Here is a 13,137-nt window from a genome sequence, read left to right on the forward strand (position 1 = left end):
GTATATCCTGGAAGGATGGCCTTCTCGTGTATCTCCGGATGCTGAACCGTTTGCTGCCCGACAAACTGAACTCACAGTGCTTCGCGACTGTATTGTCTGGGGGATGCGAACGGTGATACCGAGGAAGTTCAGGTCTAAGGTCCTAGATGTCTTGCATTCCGGTCACACCGGCCAGACGAAGATGAAGTTGCTTGCCCGGTCTTACGCGTGGTGGCCGAAGATAGACAAGGACATTGAGACCTTATGCGGTAGTTGTGAAGAATGTGCAGAGTTCAGTGAACAAAAGCGGCCTGTTCCTCTCCACCAATGGGAGCCTCCAGCTGGACCATGGGTTCGCGTTGATTGTGACTTCGCTGAATTCAAACATCAGCATTTCCTCATCACTATCGACGCCTACAGCAAATGACCTGAGGTGGCGTACATGCCGACAGCTTCTGCCTCCGCCACCACGACATCGCTGCAAGACATCTTCGTCCGCCAAAGGCTTCCTGAGCAGCTGGTTACAGACAATGGACCCCAATTCACCAGCCAGACCTTCAAGGACTTTGTAACAAAGCATGGCATTCAACACGTTCTTACACCGCCTTACCACCCAAAGTCAAACGGACAAGCAGAAAACTTCGTACGCACGTTCAAGTCCGCCTTGCGGATGGGAGGAACAACCAAGGACGGAATTCAAAAGTTCCTGACGCAGTACCGCGTCACCCCACATGCAACGACAGGCAAATCTCCATCTATGCTCCTCATGGGAAGACAAATCAGAACGGCTATTGACCTCTTGCGACCCGCCTTAGACACACATCGCCTACATGCTGCGACCAGGCAGAAACGGAATTACGACCGGTGTGCGCAGGACAGACTTTTTGAGGTTGACCAACCAGTTTGGGCTGCTGATCCGATGGACAGGCAACACTGGGTTAAGGGATCCATAACCGGTAAAGTGGGCACGGTCATCTACGAGGTCCAATTCGCTGGTGGCCGCCGACGCAGAGTTCATGCCGACCAGTTGAAGACTCGCCTGACAGCCGATAGCTCCGAACCGTCACAGACCCCATCGCGCCGCAGCGCGAGGCCGTGCAGAATAAATCATTCCTTCGTTTTTGAGCTCACTGGCCGGACGTGTCTCTTTTATCTCTAGCTGGGATAGTTTCACACACTCCAGCGGTGCCATCATCATCTTCGATCAGCATCTCGCGCCCGCCTAGCCGCGGAAAATAAATCAGTTGGGCTCTCGCCGTCAAACCAGCCGGTTCTCTTTGTCTCTCCTTGAGTTCCAACAACTAGTTGTTGAAACTGCGGGCGCGAGATGCTGATCGAAGATGATGATGGCACCGCTGGGGCTGCTACACGTTCTTAGGGAAACGCACGAAGGTTTGCATAGTTTCGGTTTCACTCTCTGCCTCTTCGTTGCACAAGATGGTCAGGGCATCCCAAGGGAGTACAGGGCTCTGATATGTTATTGTATTGCACTCCCGTGGTCGTCTGCTGAGAACGAAAAGCGAAGTGCTGGAAGCCTTTTGGCAGAACCCGGTCAGGGCCCTCATTGTTCCGGCAAAAAACTGGCGATACATCATAAACTTTTACTCTCATCTGGCATCGTACAAAAAACAAATAATCGAAAAAAGGTCGGTCGATACTACAGTTCGGTACTTCACCTCTTAACCGATTCCCGAACCGGTAACCGTATCAGTTTTTTTCGGGTCAGTTCCGGTTCGGTTCAGGACAAGCAAAAAAATTGTTCGGGTTCGGTTCGGTTCGGGTTCGATGGAAAATAACGTTTTTTTCCGGTTTTCGGTTCGGGTTCAGCTCCGGTTCCGATTCCTGATTGTGAGTATCACGCCTGGTGCATTTTGTGGCTGAGCTGACTTTCGTGGCAGGAAACCTTAGCATCATCAAATCTGGCTCTGCTTTCCGTAGTCGTGCCAAGTATTTTGTAGTCGTGACTGTCATGACCTCGAGAATTCTTGCAAGGATTATAAAGGCGTTGTTTCGTTTTCATTCGTGTGATCGTGTTGTTGCTTTTGCAATGTTATGTCTTGTTGCCGTTTAACTGGATCAGGCTTCTTGGCGCTGTACATAGGTAGGTGTGAGACGTCACCGTAGCTTATAGCAAATGAAATCACGAGTGCAAGCTCTACATTACCCATTTTCTTTTGTTGTGTGAGAGCACTTATCAAGGGACTCAGCTGTGAGGCTGCAAACTTTTGCATGACGCCTGCGGCAAAATTAACGCCATGTTAAAGTCAGGGGGTCAGGCCCTCCTGGTACCCTCCAGATTTACGTCTTGATGCAGCCTCAACTATTTCTGGACCAGAAACGTGCCTTCTGGGGGTACAATACAGGCACAATGCATATCTGCGCAGGTGACTTCATGTGTGCTATCTGCTAGACAGAACGGGGCAGCGTAGCAACATACTCACATGTTTCACTGAGCCTGCAATCAAGAAATCAGAGTTGCATTTTAAGACAAGCACATGTTGTATAGTGTATAGGATAACGTGCAACACTTCCGGTAATCAAGGTAACTGCAGAAGCAATAGCTTAATATTAACGTTGTTCTTACAGTCTTTCGTAGTATCGTCGATGCTCAACATGTACGCAGTAATTTGCAGAATACAAATATGTGCTTCAGGACCCTTCAGGCTTCGTCTACCACAGGATGGTGCACAGAAAAATATTTGTGGGGGGAGGGGTTCTATAGGGAATTTACATGAGGAGGAGGATTCCCCCCTTCGTTCCCTCTACCCAAAGCACTACCAAAGATTCAATTTCGTGGGGAGAGGAGGTTGAACGCCCTAAACCTCTCCCTGGCTACACCCCACATCTACTGAGTTCGACAGTCGCATCCTGTATCTACTTACTCAGTGACGCATTGACACTGCGCTCCAACGACGGCGCCGTCGTCTTTGTACTACACCGTCACTGTATAGATGCCTTTTCGCATCGAGGTTAGGCGCACACCACGTACGAGAGTTACGTGTTTCTCTCCAGCGTCCGTATCAGTGTTATAAAGCACTACCCAACGTAACCTTCGTCTTTAAAACTCCATCCACGGTGACCCTGGCGAACTCATATAATCCCACAAGTTGTGCCTATTCGGTTTGACACAAGCGTCTCCACTCCGGTATTTGAAGCAAAATGGAATGACATTGCGGGCTTTAGGCCCATGTTGCATACATCAAACGGACACTGAAACTTCGTATAGACATAAGCAGCAGATACAGGACTGGAAATTTAAGATGGATGCTTTAAATGCAAACAGACGCATCTCGCTGGAACAAAGGCAAGAAAACCTGTGCCGGCGAAGAGGCGATTTCGTGACAATTTATTTTCTTTTTCTATAAACTACTCAAATTTCATTCTGTGAGTATATACCCTCTTGTATCGATCTGCAAAATCGGCTTCAGCTTGCGTTCCGCCACCATTATTTACCCGAAAATGAAATATTTCGTCGCTGGCGTTAGGCATAGTTAAGATCGCAATCACAAGAAAAGAGCAAGAAATACGCCCCAGATGCTTAAGATTTTGCATTATATCATTGAGTTTTATTTATACATACATCTTCGCGCCATACCGGCATCCGTCTGTTATGGTGGTGGTGGTGGTGGTGATAGTGAAAGGGCTTGCCGTTGTCGGCCTCACGTATGTGGGCAACGTCACGACTGACGCCCTGGGGAAATGTGCGTCCTGGGCCGACTTCTAGGGGAACTGTGCCGACATATGTCTGAAAGCGTCTGAGGAAAACCCAGGAAAAACCCCAGACAGCACAGCCGGCACCGGGATTCGAACCCGGGTACCTCCGTCTGTTATGAAGAAGCGGTTCTGCTGCTCTCCTGGCGAATCACTCTGCAGCAACATTTCTGCAGTTTTGGGTCTTCCCAACATTGCTCTCTCTATGCAGATGGTGTTGATAAAAGTGGGCGCAAAATCCGTCGTTTTGGCCTGTCACCAGTGATATCTGTTTCAATCGAAATCAATGCAGTTTCTTCAAAGCTGCTGGCACCTTGGCGAGGAAACAGTTTCCGGCACCCACCCCACACTCTAAGAAAAAAGGGTGTGAAAAGGTGGCAACTTCTATAGTTACCACCTAGGTCAACAGAGCGTCTGATAAAGGATGTAAAAGGGTGGTAAAAACAAGTATCATATATCCAAATTGCTACAAAAAGGCGTACTCCCCCATCGGTTACCGAATCACAAGCGCTAACCGTATCATTCGTAGGTAGCAGGTAGAACTTTTCAACCTTTTAGGCACAAGGTATGCGACAACTATTACCTCCTAAAGGGTGTAACTGTAGAGGGTGATCATGGCGAGCTTCGCACCATTGTTACAGCATAACTTACTAAAACTTAACTGACTAAAAAGATATGCAGAAAGACGAGAGCACTGAAGGTGAAGAGGCTGTACTGAATCAACAGCTGCTAAGATGAGACTCACCTACCATGTCCCTGTTCCAGTGTGACGTATACTGCATATTTTCTATCAAACGTTAATAACACCTGGCGTTCTCTAATGGCATGGGTATTCAGCTGCAGTGATTTATCCAAACCCCCTTACATCCCCAAGTGTTTGTATGCACCCCCTAACCTTTTCTCCAACCAGGGGGGGGGGGGGACTCAGACATTTCAGTCGTAGTCTCGTAGACACATGCCGATACTGATGCTGTTATGACGCAACTGTATTTTTTATCCCTCCCATTTTTTGCAAGAACTTCCGTGCTTGGCGTTCTGGATAAACCACTGTACTGATCTACTAATTCTACTACTTATCAATTTGTATATCTAATAAGTATCTTGCCATGCTGCTTTTCAAGTTTTCGAATGAAAATAGGCGCATGTGATAACAACAGTTGTACAAGTTACTTGAACAAATGTAGCTTTTACCAGGATGGTTAAATTCAACTTCGTTACATTTACGGTTCCATATTTAATGCAATTTAGTTACTCCTGAATTACTCACGTATCTGTATGAAGCGGTAAATTATTACACCTCCGATTAATAGTGGTGCTGCCTACTCTTATCCTCACGATTTATCACCACAGCGTAAAGAAACTTGGGGTGCTCACAGGGGGAAAACTTGACATCCAGCTTCTACGCTAAATTCCTCACTCGTCACAAGAAGCGAAATACAATCTTGTTACAGATCATTCGTTTCTGGAGGTACTTAGGTCCACTAATTGTAACTTCATTGCTTGGAAATGGGAGTTTTATACTTATGGTGATACCGTGAGAGCGCTCCCGGGCCGGCACATTGCAGCGCTGCATTCAGCAAGCTCACAGCAACTGAGAGAGGAGGACAGCATTGTGCCCTTTCTACCCCCCCTCTCTCTCTCTGCCTCCTCCTCCTCCTCACTCCCTCTATGCAGGGAATGGGTGACGGAAACGGCCTCCCATCTTGGTTGCACCTTGACTGCCAAATTGCGAGCGAGTAACCAAACCATGAAGAGCCAAAGCGATAGCCGACCGTGACGTCAATGGTTCAAGCGGACGATCGGACGGCAAAGCAAAAAATCGTTTTCTCAATAAGTGCATCGTATTCGTCCAAAGTATTTTGAAAGGTACTTTGAGTAGGAGTACTTTGAGCACTTTCAGTGCCTGCTCGGTTTCCTTGTGAACTTTCACAATGAGGTTTCCACGGAGCGAAGTGTTTTATATGGTTTGCTGAATTATGAGCAAATGTCTTGAATGTCACTTAAATGGGTTAACGCGTGAGTTCGCCACGCACTCTCAAAGTATACTCCGAACGCTCGAGACGTGCGTCGATTCCTCTTCGTGCCCTTAAATATTTTCGAGAATTGTTCTTATTGGTGGGCATGTAAACTCTTGTGTACACGCAACGAGACACCACTGTGTGCAGTTGATCGTGACGTCTTAAAATCCTCCCTATTTTCGTCTCGCTCATCTTTTCAAATTGGCATTCCGATTTATAAGATGTATTGACGTAAGAAACAGAAGAAGAGGTGGAAGAAAGAGTGCTGGGCGTTCGCCGGCGACAGATAATTATGGCGAATTCCATTGGGAGAGCAATTTTTGCCCCGCGCTGGGTGGGCGCTTCGTGCATGCTCCCAGCGGAGTCCCACGGGATTGCTTTTGGCGTATTCCATTGGGAGAGCAGATTTTGCCCCGCGCTGGGTGGGCTTCGAGTGTATGCCCCCGGCGGGGTCACACGGGCTTGCGTCGTCGATGGAATGCTAACAATCGTTCAAGGTACGAAGCGCGCGCTGCGCATAGCGCGTGAGCCCGTGCTTTCCCGGGTTGGCTTTGGTCTCGTGGCTCAAAAACTATTGCACTTTCGAGCAAACGTTTTGTCCTTGCTCCGCCAATGAAACTTTCGACGTCAATTCTGCTAATGAGTTCAGTTTTTGTCCCTTCCTGGGGCAAAAATTTGACGCATCTTTGCCAATGGAATGCGTTAACATTCAAGGTACGATGCGCGCTCTGTGCATAGCGCGTGACCCGAGTGCTTTCTCGGCTACGCTTTGGCCACGTGAGGTTCAGCAAAATGCTTCGGAATCGCACAATGTAATTACACACAGCGGGACGCGCAATGTTTACAGTGTGGATGAGACGTACCAGAACCTGCGCGACACACGAGTAAAAAGAAAGGAAAACTCGAACATCACGCCCTCAGTTATCGCGCGCATGCCTCCTCTTCTCTGTCGTGTTCCGCTGAGATAATCGCTGGGTTTTCCCGGCGATTTTAATCCAAGTGCCAGCTAAATTAATCCATGCCCTATAAAGTTTGCATGGCACATGGATTAATTTAGCTGGCACTTGGATTAAAATCGGCGGGAAAACCTAAACTGTTGCTCTTTGGAGCAATTTTTTTACCCCTCCTCCGCATGCCCCGCTTCTGCCAATGAAACAGTTTTTGCCCCTTGCCGGGGCAAAGCTTTGACCCAGCTCTGTCAATGAAATGCCCCATTAGATAACGACTCTGTTCCTTAGGGTGATGAAGGAGCGAATATCCGTGAGACGCGGGACACTTTTGTCGATCCTTAGCACTCCTCCACGGAAGAGCGGGTCAGCCGAATTTTTTTTTTATGTGTCAATTTATTTGTTGTTTTATTTATTTGTTTGCACATTCTATGTTGACGGGCTTACAGTATTTGATATGTTGCAAGTAAGAATGAACGAAAGAGAGGACTCCGACTTAACGTAACAAATAACAACTTTAAGTAGACGTTTCGCCTCTCATACGACGGGCATCATCAGTGCAAGACTGAGCGGGAGGGCCAACAATCTGTCGCTACTTAAGGAGATGACAGTATTGTTCGGGAAGGGAGCCACGGTTTTTGTTACAATGCAAGGGATCAGCGCGTATGTGCCACGATTCCAGGAGCTTCCTCGGTCCCCATCTTTGCTCGCGTGCCAAGGTCACCGCGTTATCGTAGTCGAAACAATGCCCAGTGTTCCAAGAATGCTCGCTGAGTTCGGTCTTAAGCCGTGGGGACCAGCTCCGGTGGCGCAGCGGTAACGCGTGCGCTTGGAGACTGGGAGGTCCGCGGTTCGAATCCCCGGGCCGGCTGTGCCGTCTGGGGTTTTTCCTGGGTTTCCCTCAGATGTGTAATAGGCGTATGCCGGCACAGTTCCCCTGAAGTCGGCCCATGGACGCAGCTATCCTCCCCCCGAGCGGATTCCGCTCGGTCTTCCACTTCACCCTTTCCTCTCCTCCTCTCCACCACCCTTCCCGAGAAACATGCCGCCTAATCAGGCAGGCAGACCTCTCGGGTTCCTCCCAACGACACTCCTCCTCCCTCCTCCTCCTAAGCCGTGTGGCACCAGCTCCGGTGGCGCAGCGGTAACGCGTGCGCTTGGAGACTGGGAGTTCCGCGGTTCGAATCCGCGGGCCGGCTGTGCCGTCTGGGGTTTTTCCTGGGTTTCCCTCAGATGTGTAATAGGCGTATGCCGGCACAGTTCCCCTGAAGTCGGCCCATGGACGCAGCTATCCTCCCCCCGAGCGGATTCCGCTCGGTCTTCCACTTCACCCTTTCCTCTCCTCCTCTCCTCCACCACCTTTCCCTTCCCGAGAAACATGCCGCCTAATCAGGCAGGCAGACCTCTCGGGTTCCTCCCAACGACACTCCTCCTCCTCCTCCTAAGCCGTGTGGCATGTGTGGCGTTCCGGACGTCGCTCTTGTGTTCTTTTATGCGGGTCCTTCTTTTTCGGCCTGTCTCGCCAATATTACACGTGTCACAGTCTAGGCATTGTAGCTTGTAAACCACGCCAGACTGGTCTGCTGGGGCGACAATGTCCTTCGGCTTGGAGATGAGGCTGCGCAGTTTAACGTGCGGTCTGAAGGTCGTCCAGATTTCCAATGGAAGTAGTGCCCGGCGGATACATTCTGAAACGCCTTTGACGTATGGAATTGTGACCCGGGTCAGGCGGGAGCGGTCCTCATCTTGCGGTTTGCGTAGCTGCATACGTTTCCGGGTGTCCTCAATAAACCTGTGTGGGTAGCCTCGCTTGTCCAGGGAAGCGGAGGTCGTCGCATCTTCACATGCCCGTAGCTCGCTGCAAGATGACAATTGCTCTGAACGATGCAATAAAGTTCGCACCACACTTCGCTTATGTTCCGTGGGGTGATGTGATTCAAAACTTAGGAAAGTGCCGGTATCGCAGGACTTTCTGTAGACACACGTATGGATGCTCCCCGTACTGTCCCAGCATACACATATATCCAAGAAAGGAAGCTTGCCGCCCTGTTCGACTTCATACGTGAAATTGATCGATGATTCGATGGAGTTCAGAACCTAGTGGAATTCCTCGACGTGGTTCCTGTCTAGGATGACGAACGTGTCATCTACGTAGCGCCGGTAGAACTTAACTGGGCGGGAGAACCGTTCCATGGCCGTCTCTTCAATGTGTTCCATGACCAAGTTTGCCAACGTCACTGATACAGGGCTTCCCATAGGGCATCCTTCGATTTGATGATAACACTTGCCGTTGAAGCAGAAATGAGTTTGATTGAGGCAGAATCTCAGAAGTATAGCTACCTCTTCAACTGTGAGTGACGTCCGTGATGGCAGGGTGCTGTCCTTCCGTAGTCGGTCCTCCGCCACTCGTACCGCGAGATCCTTCGGAACGTTGGTGAACAGTGACACCACATCGAATGACACCATGACATCGTTGTTGCTGGGGGCCTGCGTCCGGACCAGCTCGACAAACTCCTTCGAATTGCGCACCGTCAAAGTTGTTGTTATCGGTAACGGGAGTCACAAGTTCTACTATATACTTGGACAGGTTGTACGTCGGCGACCCGATGAACGAGACAATCGGTCTCAAAGGGCACCCAGGCTTGTGTATCTTGGGGAGGCCGTAAATTCTGGGAGTAGCACCGTCCGATGAGAAGAGGCGGCGGTAGGTAACATCATCTTGGTGGCCCTTCTTCTTTAACTGACGGAGGTGGTCCACCAAAGAGCGTTCCGCTTTAGCCGTCGGGTCATGTGCCAATGGGACGAAATGTGCAGCATCGTCGAGGATCTCTTGCATCTTCGTACGGTAGTCCTCCGTGTCCAATATAACCGTGCCTTTCCCTTTATCCGCGAATATGCCTTTCCCTTTTTAGGCGAAACGTCTGCTTAAAGTTGTTATTTGTTACGTTAAGTCGGAGTCCTCTCTTTCGTTCGTTATGTCATCTCCCGGCTTTTGGAGTATTTTCGCAAGTAAGAAGGAGTATACGTGTTTTCAACCCATCGAATAAGCGCGCTTGATCCGAATCGTACGAAGCCCGTGACTGTCTTGTAAACTCTCAATGGGCGTAATATACAGGGTGTTTGCTCTAACGTGCCCAGAAATTTTATTTAAAGCGAGCGATAAAAGAGAAACGAGCGCTACTTTTCAACTACTTGACTAAGAAACAGGTGCTACTAGTGAAGCAGTACCTGTTTCTTACTCAAGTGGCAGAAAAGTACCACTTGCGTTTCTTTTATTGCTCGCTTTAAATATAATTTCTGGACACGTTAGAGCAAACATCCTGGATACGCGCACACACACGTCAGACGGCTTGTACACATATGACTGTGACACTGCTGACCTACAGCTCTACATTGTCTTGCTTTTCCCTTCGTACTCTCCCCACGGATGACGCTGGGACTGTAATGTCGTTCTAGTACCCAGGACATGCACGTTGGCTGGGAAACCGCTCCTTAAGGTAAACAGCTCACTGCTATATTATTTTAAAAAGTGATGTGACTAAGTTGAACTGATTCACTAGGACTAGGCAAGAGATTAACAGAGATGTTCCATTGGGGGTCTGCGTCGAACACTTGGTCCATTTGAGCACTTGAGAGGCGCGACCAGTGGGACCACTGCGGGGATGGACGGTGTAGATGAGCAGCTTAGAGCAGATGTAGAAACTTAGAAATTATAAAAGTTAGGGAGGATATCTACGTTACGGCGGAAGCTCCGCCTTCTTTGGGACAAAAGAGCTAAAAGAGCTTTTTAGCTCTTTTGTCCCGAAGAAGGCGGAGCTTCCGCCGTAACGTAGACATCCTCCCTAACTTTTATAATTTTTAAGTTTTAATAAACCCCTTTTTTTGTTACTTCCCCTACCTTCGTCTTCTGTCTCCCATTTATTTCAACTATATATACATATATAGATACTCATGAAACGATGCGGCAGCACCAGAGGACACGTGTTTCGCCGTGTTTGCGGCTCGTCGGCCCTGGGTAGCTGCGCATCGTTCCGAATTGGCAAACCAGGGGTCACTCAGCGAGCGATATACACCTGGGAGGGTGACTGAGCACTCCTCAATGCCACAGTGCAAGCCAGTGAATCATAATGCAGGGAAAAAAGCCATTAAAGGAACAAATAAATGATACTAGATGTGTTTGTAATTCAAACTTACAGATTAACATGGCTTCTATGGCTGCACGCAGATAAACAGATACTCATGAAACGATGCGGCAGCACCAGAGGACACGTGTTTCGCCGTGTTTGCGGCTCGTCGGCCCTGGGTAGCTGCGCATCGTTCCGAATTGGCAAACCAGGGGTCACTCAGCGAGCGATATACACCTGGGAGGGTGACTGAGCACTCCTCAATGCCACAGTGCAAGCCAGTGAATCATAATGCAGGGAAAAAAGCCATTAAAGGAACAAATAAATGATACTAGATGTGTTTGTAATTCAAACTTACAGATTAACATGGCTTCTATGGCTGCACGCAGATAAACAGATACTCATGAAACGATGCGGCACCACCAGAGGACACGTGTTTCGCCGTGTTTGCGGCTCGTCGGCCCTGGGTAGCTGCGCATCGTTCCGAATTGGCAAACCAGGGGTCACTCAGCGAGCAATATACACCTGGGAGGGTGACTGAGCACTCCTCAATGCCACAGTGCAAGCCAGTGAATCATAATGCAGGGAAAAAAGCCATTAAAGGAACAAATAAATGATACTAGATGTGTTTGTAATTCAAACTTACAGATTAACATGGCTTCTATGGCTGCACGCAGATAAACAGATACTCATGAAACGATGCGGCACCACCAGAGGACACGTGTTTCGCCGTGTTTGCGGCTCGTCGGCCCTGGGTAGCTGCGCATCGTTCCGAATTGGCAAACCAGGGGTCACTCAGCGAGCGATATACACCTGGGAGGGTGACTGAGCACTCCTCAATGCCACAGTGCAAGCCAGTGAATCATAATGCAGGGGAAAAAGCCATTAAAGGAACAAATAAATGATACTAGATGTGTTTGTAATTCAAACTTACAGATTAACATGGCTTCTATGGCTGCACGCAGATAAACAGATACTCATGAAACGATGCGGCAGCACCAGAGGACACGTGTTTCGCCGTGTTTGCGGCTCGTCGGCCCTGGGTAGCTGCGCATCGTTCCGAATTGGCAAACCAGGGGTCACTCAGCGAGCGATATACACCTGGGAGGGTGACTGAGCACTCCTCAATGCCACAGTGCAAGCCAGTGAATCATAATGCAGGGAAAAAAGCCATTAAAGGAACAAATAAATGATACTAGATGTGTTTGTAATTCAAACTTACAGATTAACATGGCTTCTATGGCTGCACGCAGATAAACAGATACTCATGAAACGATGCGGCAGCACCAGGGGACACGTGTTTCGCCGTGTTTGCGGCTCGTCGGCCCTGGGTAGCTGCGCATCGTTCCGAATTGGCAAACCAGGGGTCACTCAGCGAGCGATATACACCTGGGAGGGTGACTGAGCACTCCTCAATGCCCCAGTGCAAGCCAGTGAATCATAATGCAGGGAAAAAAGCCATTAAAGGAACAAATAAATGATACTAGATGTGTTTGTAATTCAAACTTACAGATTAACATGGCTTCTATGGCTGCACGCAGATAAACAGATACTCATGAAACGATGCGGCAGCACCAGAGGACACGTGTTTCGCCGTGTTTGCGGCTCGTCGGCCCTGGGTAGCTGCGCATCGTTCCGAATTGGCAAACCAGGGGTCACTCAGCGAGCGATACACACCTGGGAGGGTGACTGAGCACTCCTCAATGCCACAGTGCAAGCCAGTGAATCATAATGCAGGGGAAAAAGCCATTAAAGGAACAAATAAATGATACTAGATGTGTTTGTAATTCAAACTTACAGATTAACATGGCTTCTATGGCTGCACGCAGATAAACAGATACTCATGAAACGATGCGGCAGCACCAGAGGACACGTGTTTCGCCGTGTTTGCGGCTCGTCGGACCTGGGTAGCTGCGCATCGTTCCGAATTGGCAAACCAGGGGTCACTCAGCGAGCGATATACACCTGGGAGGGTGACTGAGCACTCCTCAATGCCACAGTGCAAGCCAGTGAATCATAATGCAGGGGAAAAAGCCATTAAAGGAACAAATAAATGATACTAGATGTGTTTGTAATTCAAACTTACAGATTAACATGGCTTCTATGGCTGCACGCAGATAAACAGATACTCATGAAACGATGCGGCAGCACCAGAGGACACGTGTTTCGCCGTGTTTGCGGCTCGTCGGCCCTGGGTAGCTGCGCATCGTTCCGAATTGGCAAACCAGGGGTCACTCAGCGAGCGATATACACCTGGGAGGGTGACTGAGCACTCCTCAATGCCACAGTGCAAGCCAGTGAATCATAATGCAGGGAAAAAGCCATTAAAGGAACAAATAAATGATACTAGATGTGTTT

The 13,137-nt window shown here is 49.0% G+C and overlaps 1 protein-coding gene across 1 annotated transcript; it reads left to right on the forward strand.

The window, feature by feature from the left end:
• The first annotated feature begins 421 nt into the window (after positions 1 to 421).
• LOC135372082 (uncharacterized protein K02A2.6-like) lies at positions 422 to 1,138 on the forward strand. Its single transcript, XM_064605805.1, has one exon. The coding sequence runs from the start codon at positions 422 to 424 to the stop codon at positions 1,136 to 1,138; it is 717 nt and encodes a 238-aa protein (XP_064461875.1).
• Positions 1,139 to 13,137: the final 11,999 nt, after the last annotated feature.

This window comes from Ornithodoros turicata, unplaced genomic scaffold (genome assembly GCF_037126465.1).
Source record: "Ornithodoros turicata isolate Travis unplaced genomic scaffold, ASM3712646v1 Chromosome13, whole genome shotgun sequence".
Lineage (NCBI taxonomy): Eukaryota > Metazoa > Arthropoda > Arachnida > Ixodida > Argasidae > Ornithodoros > Ornithodoros turicata.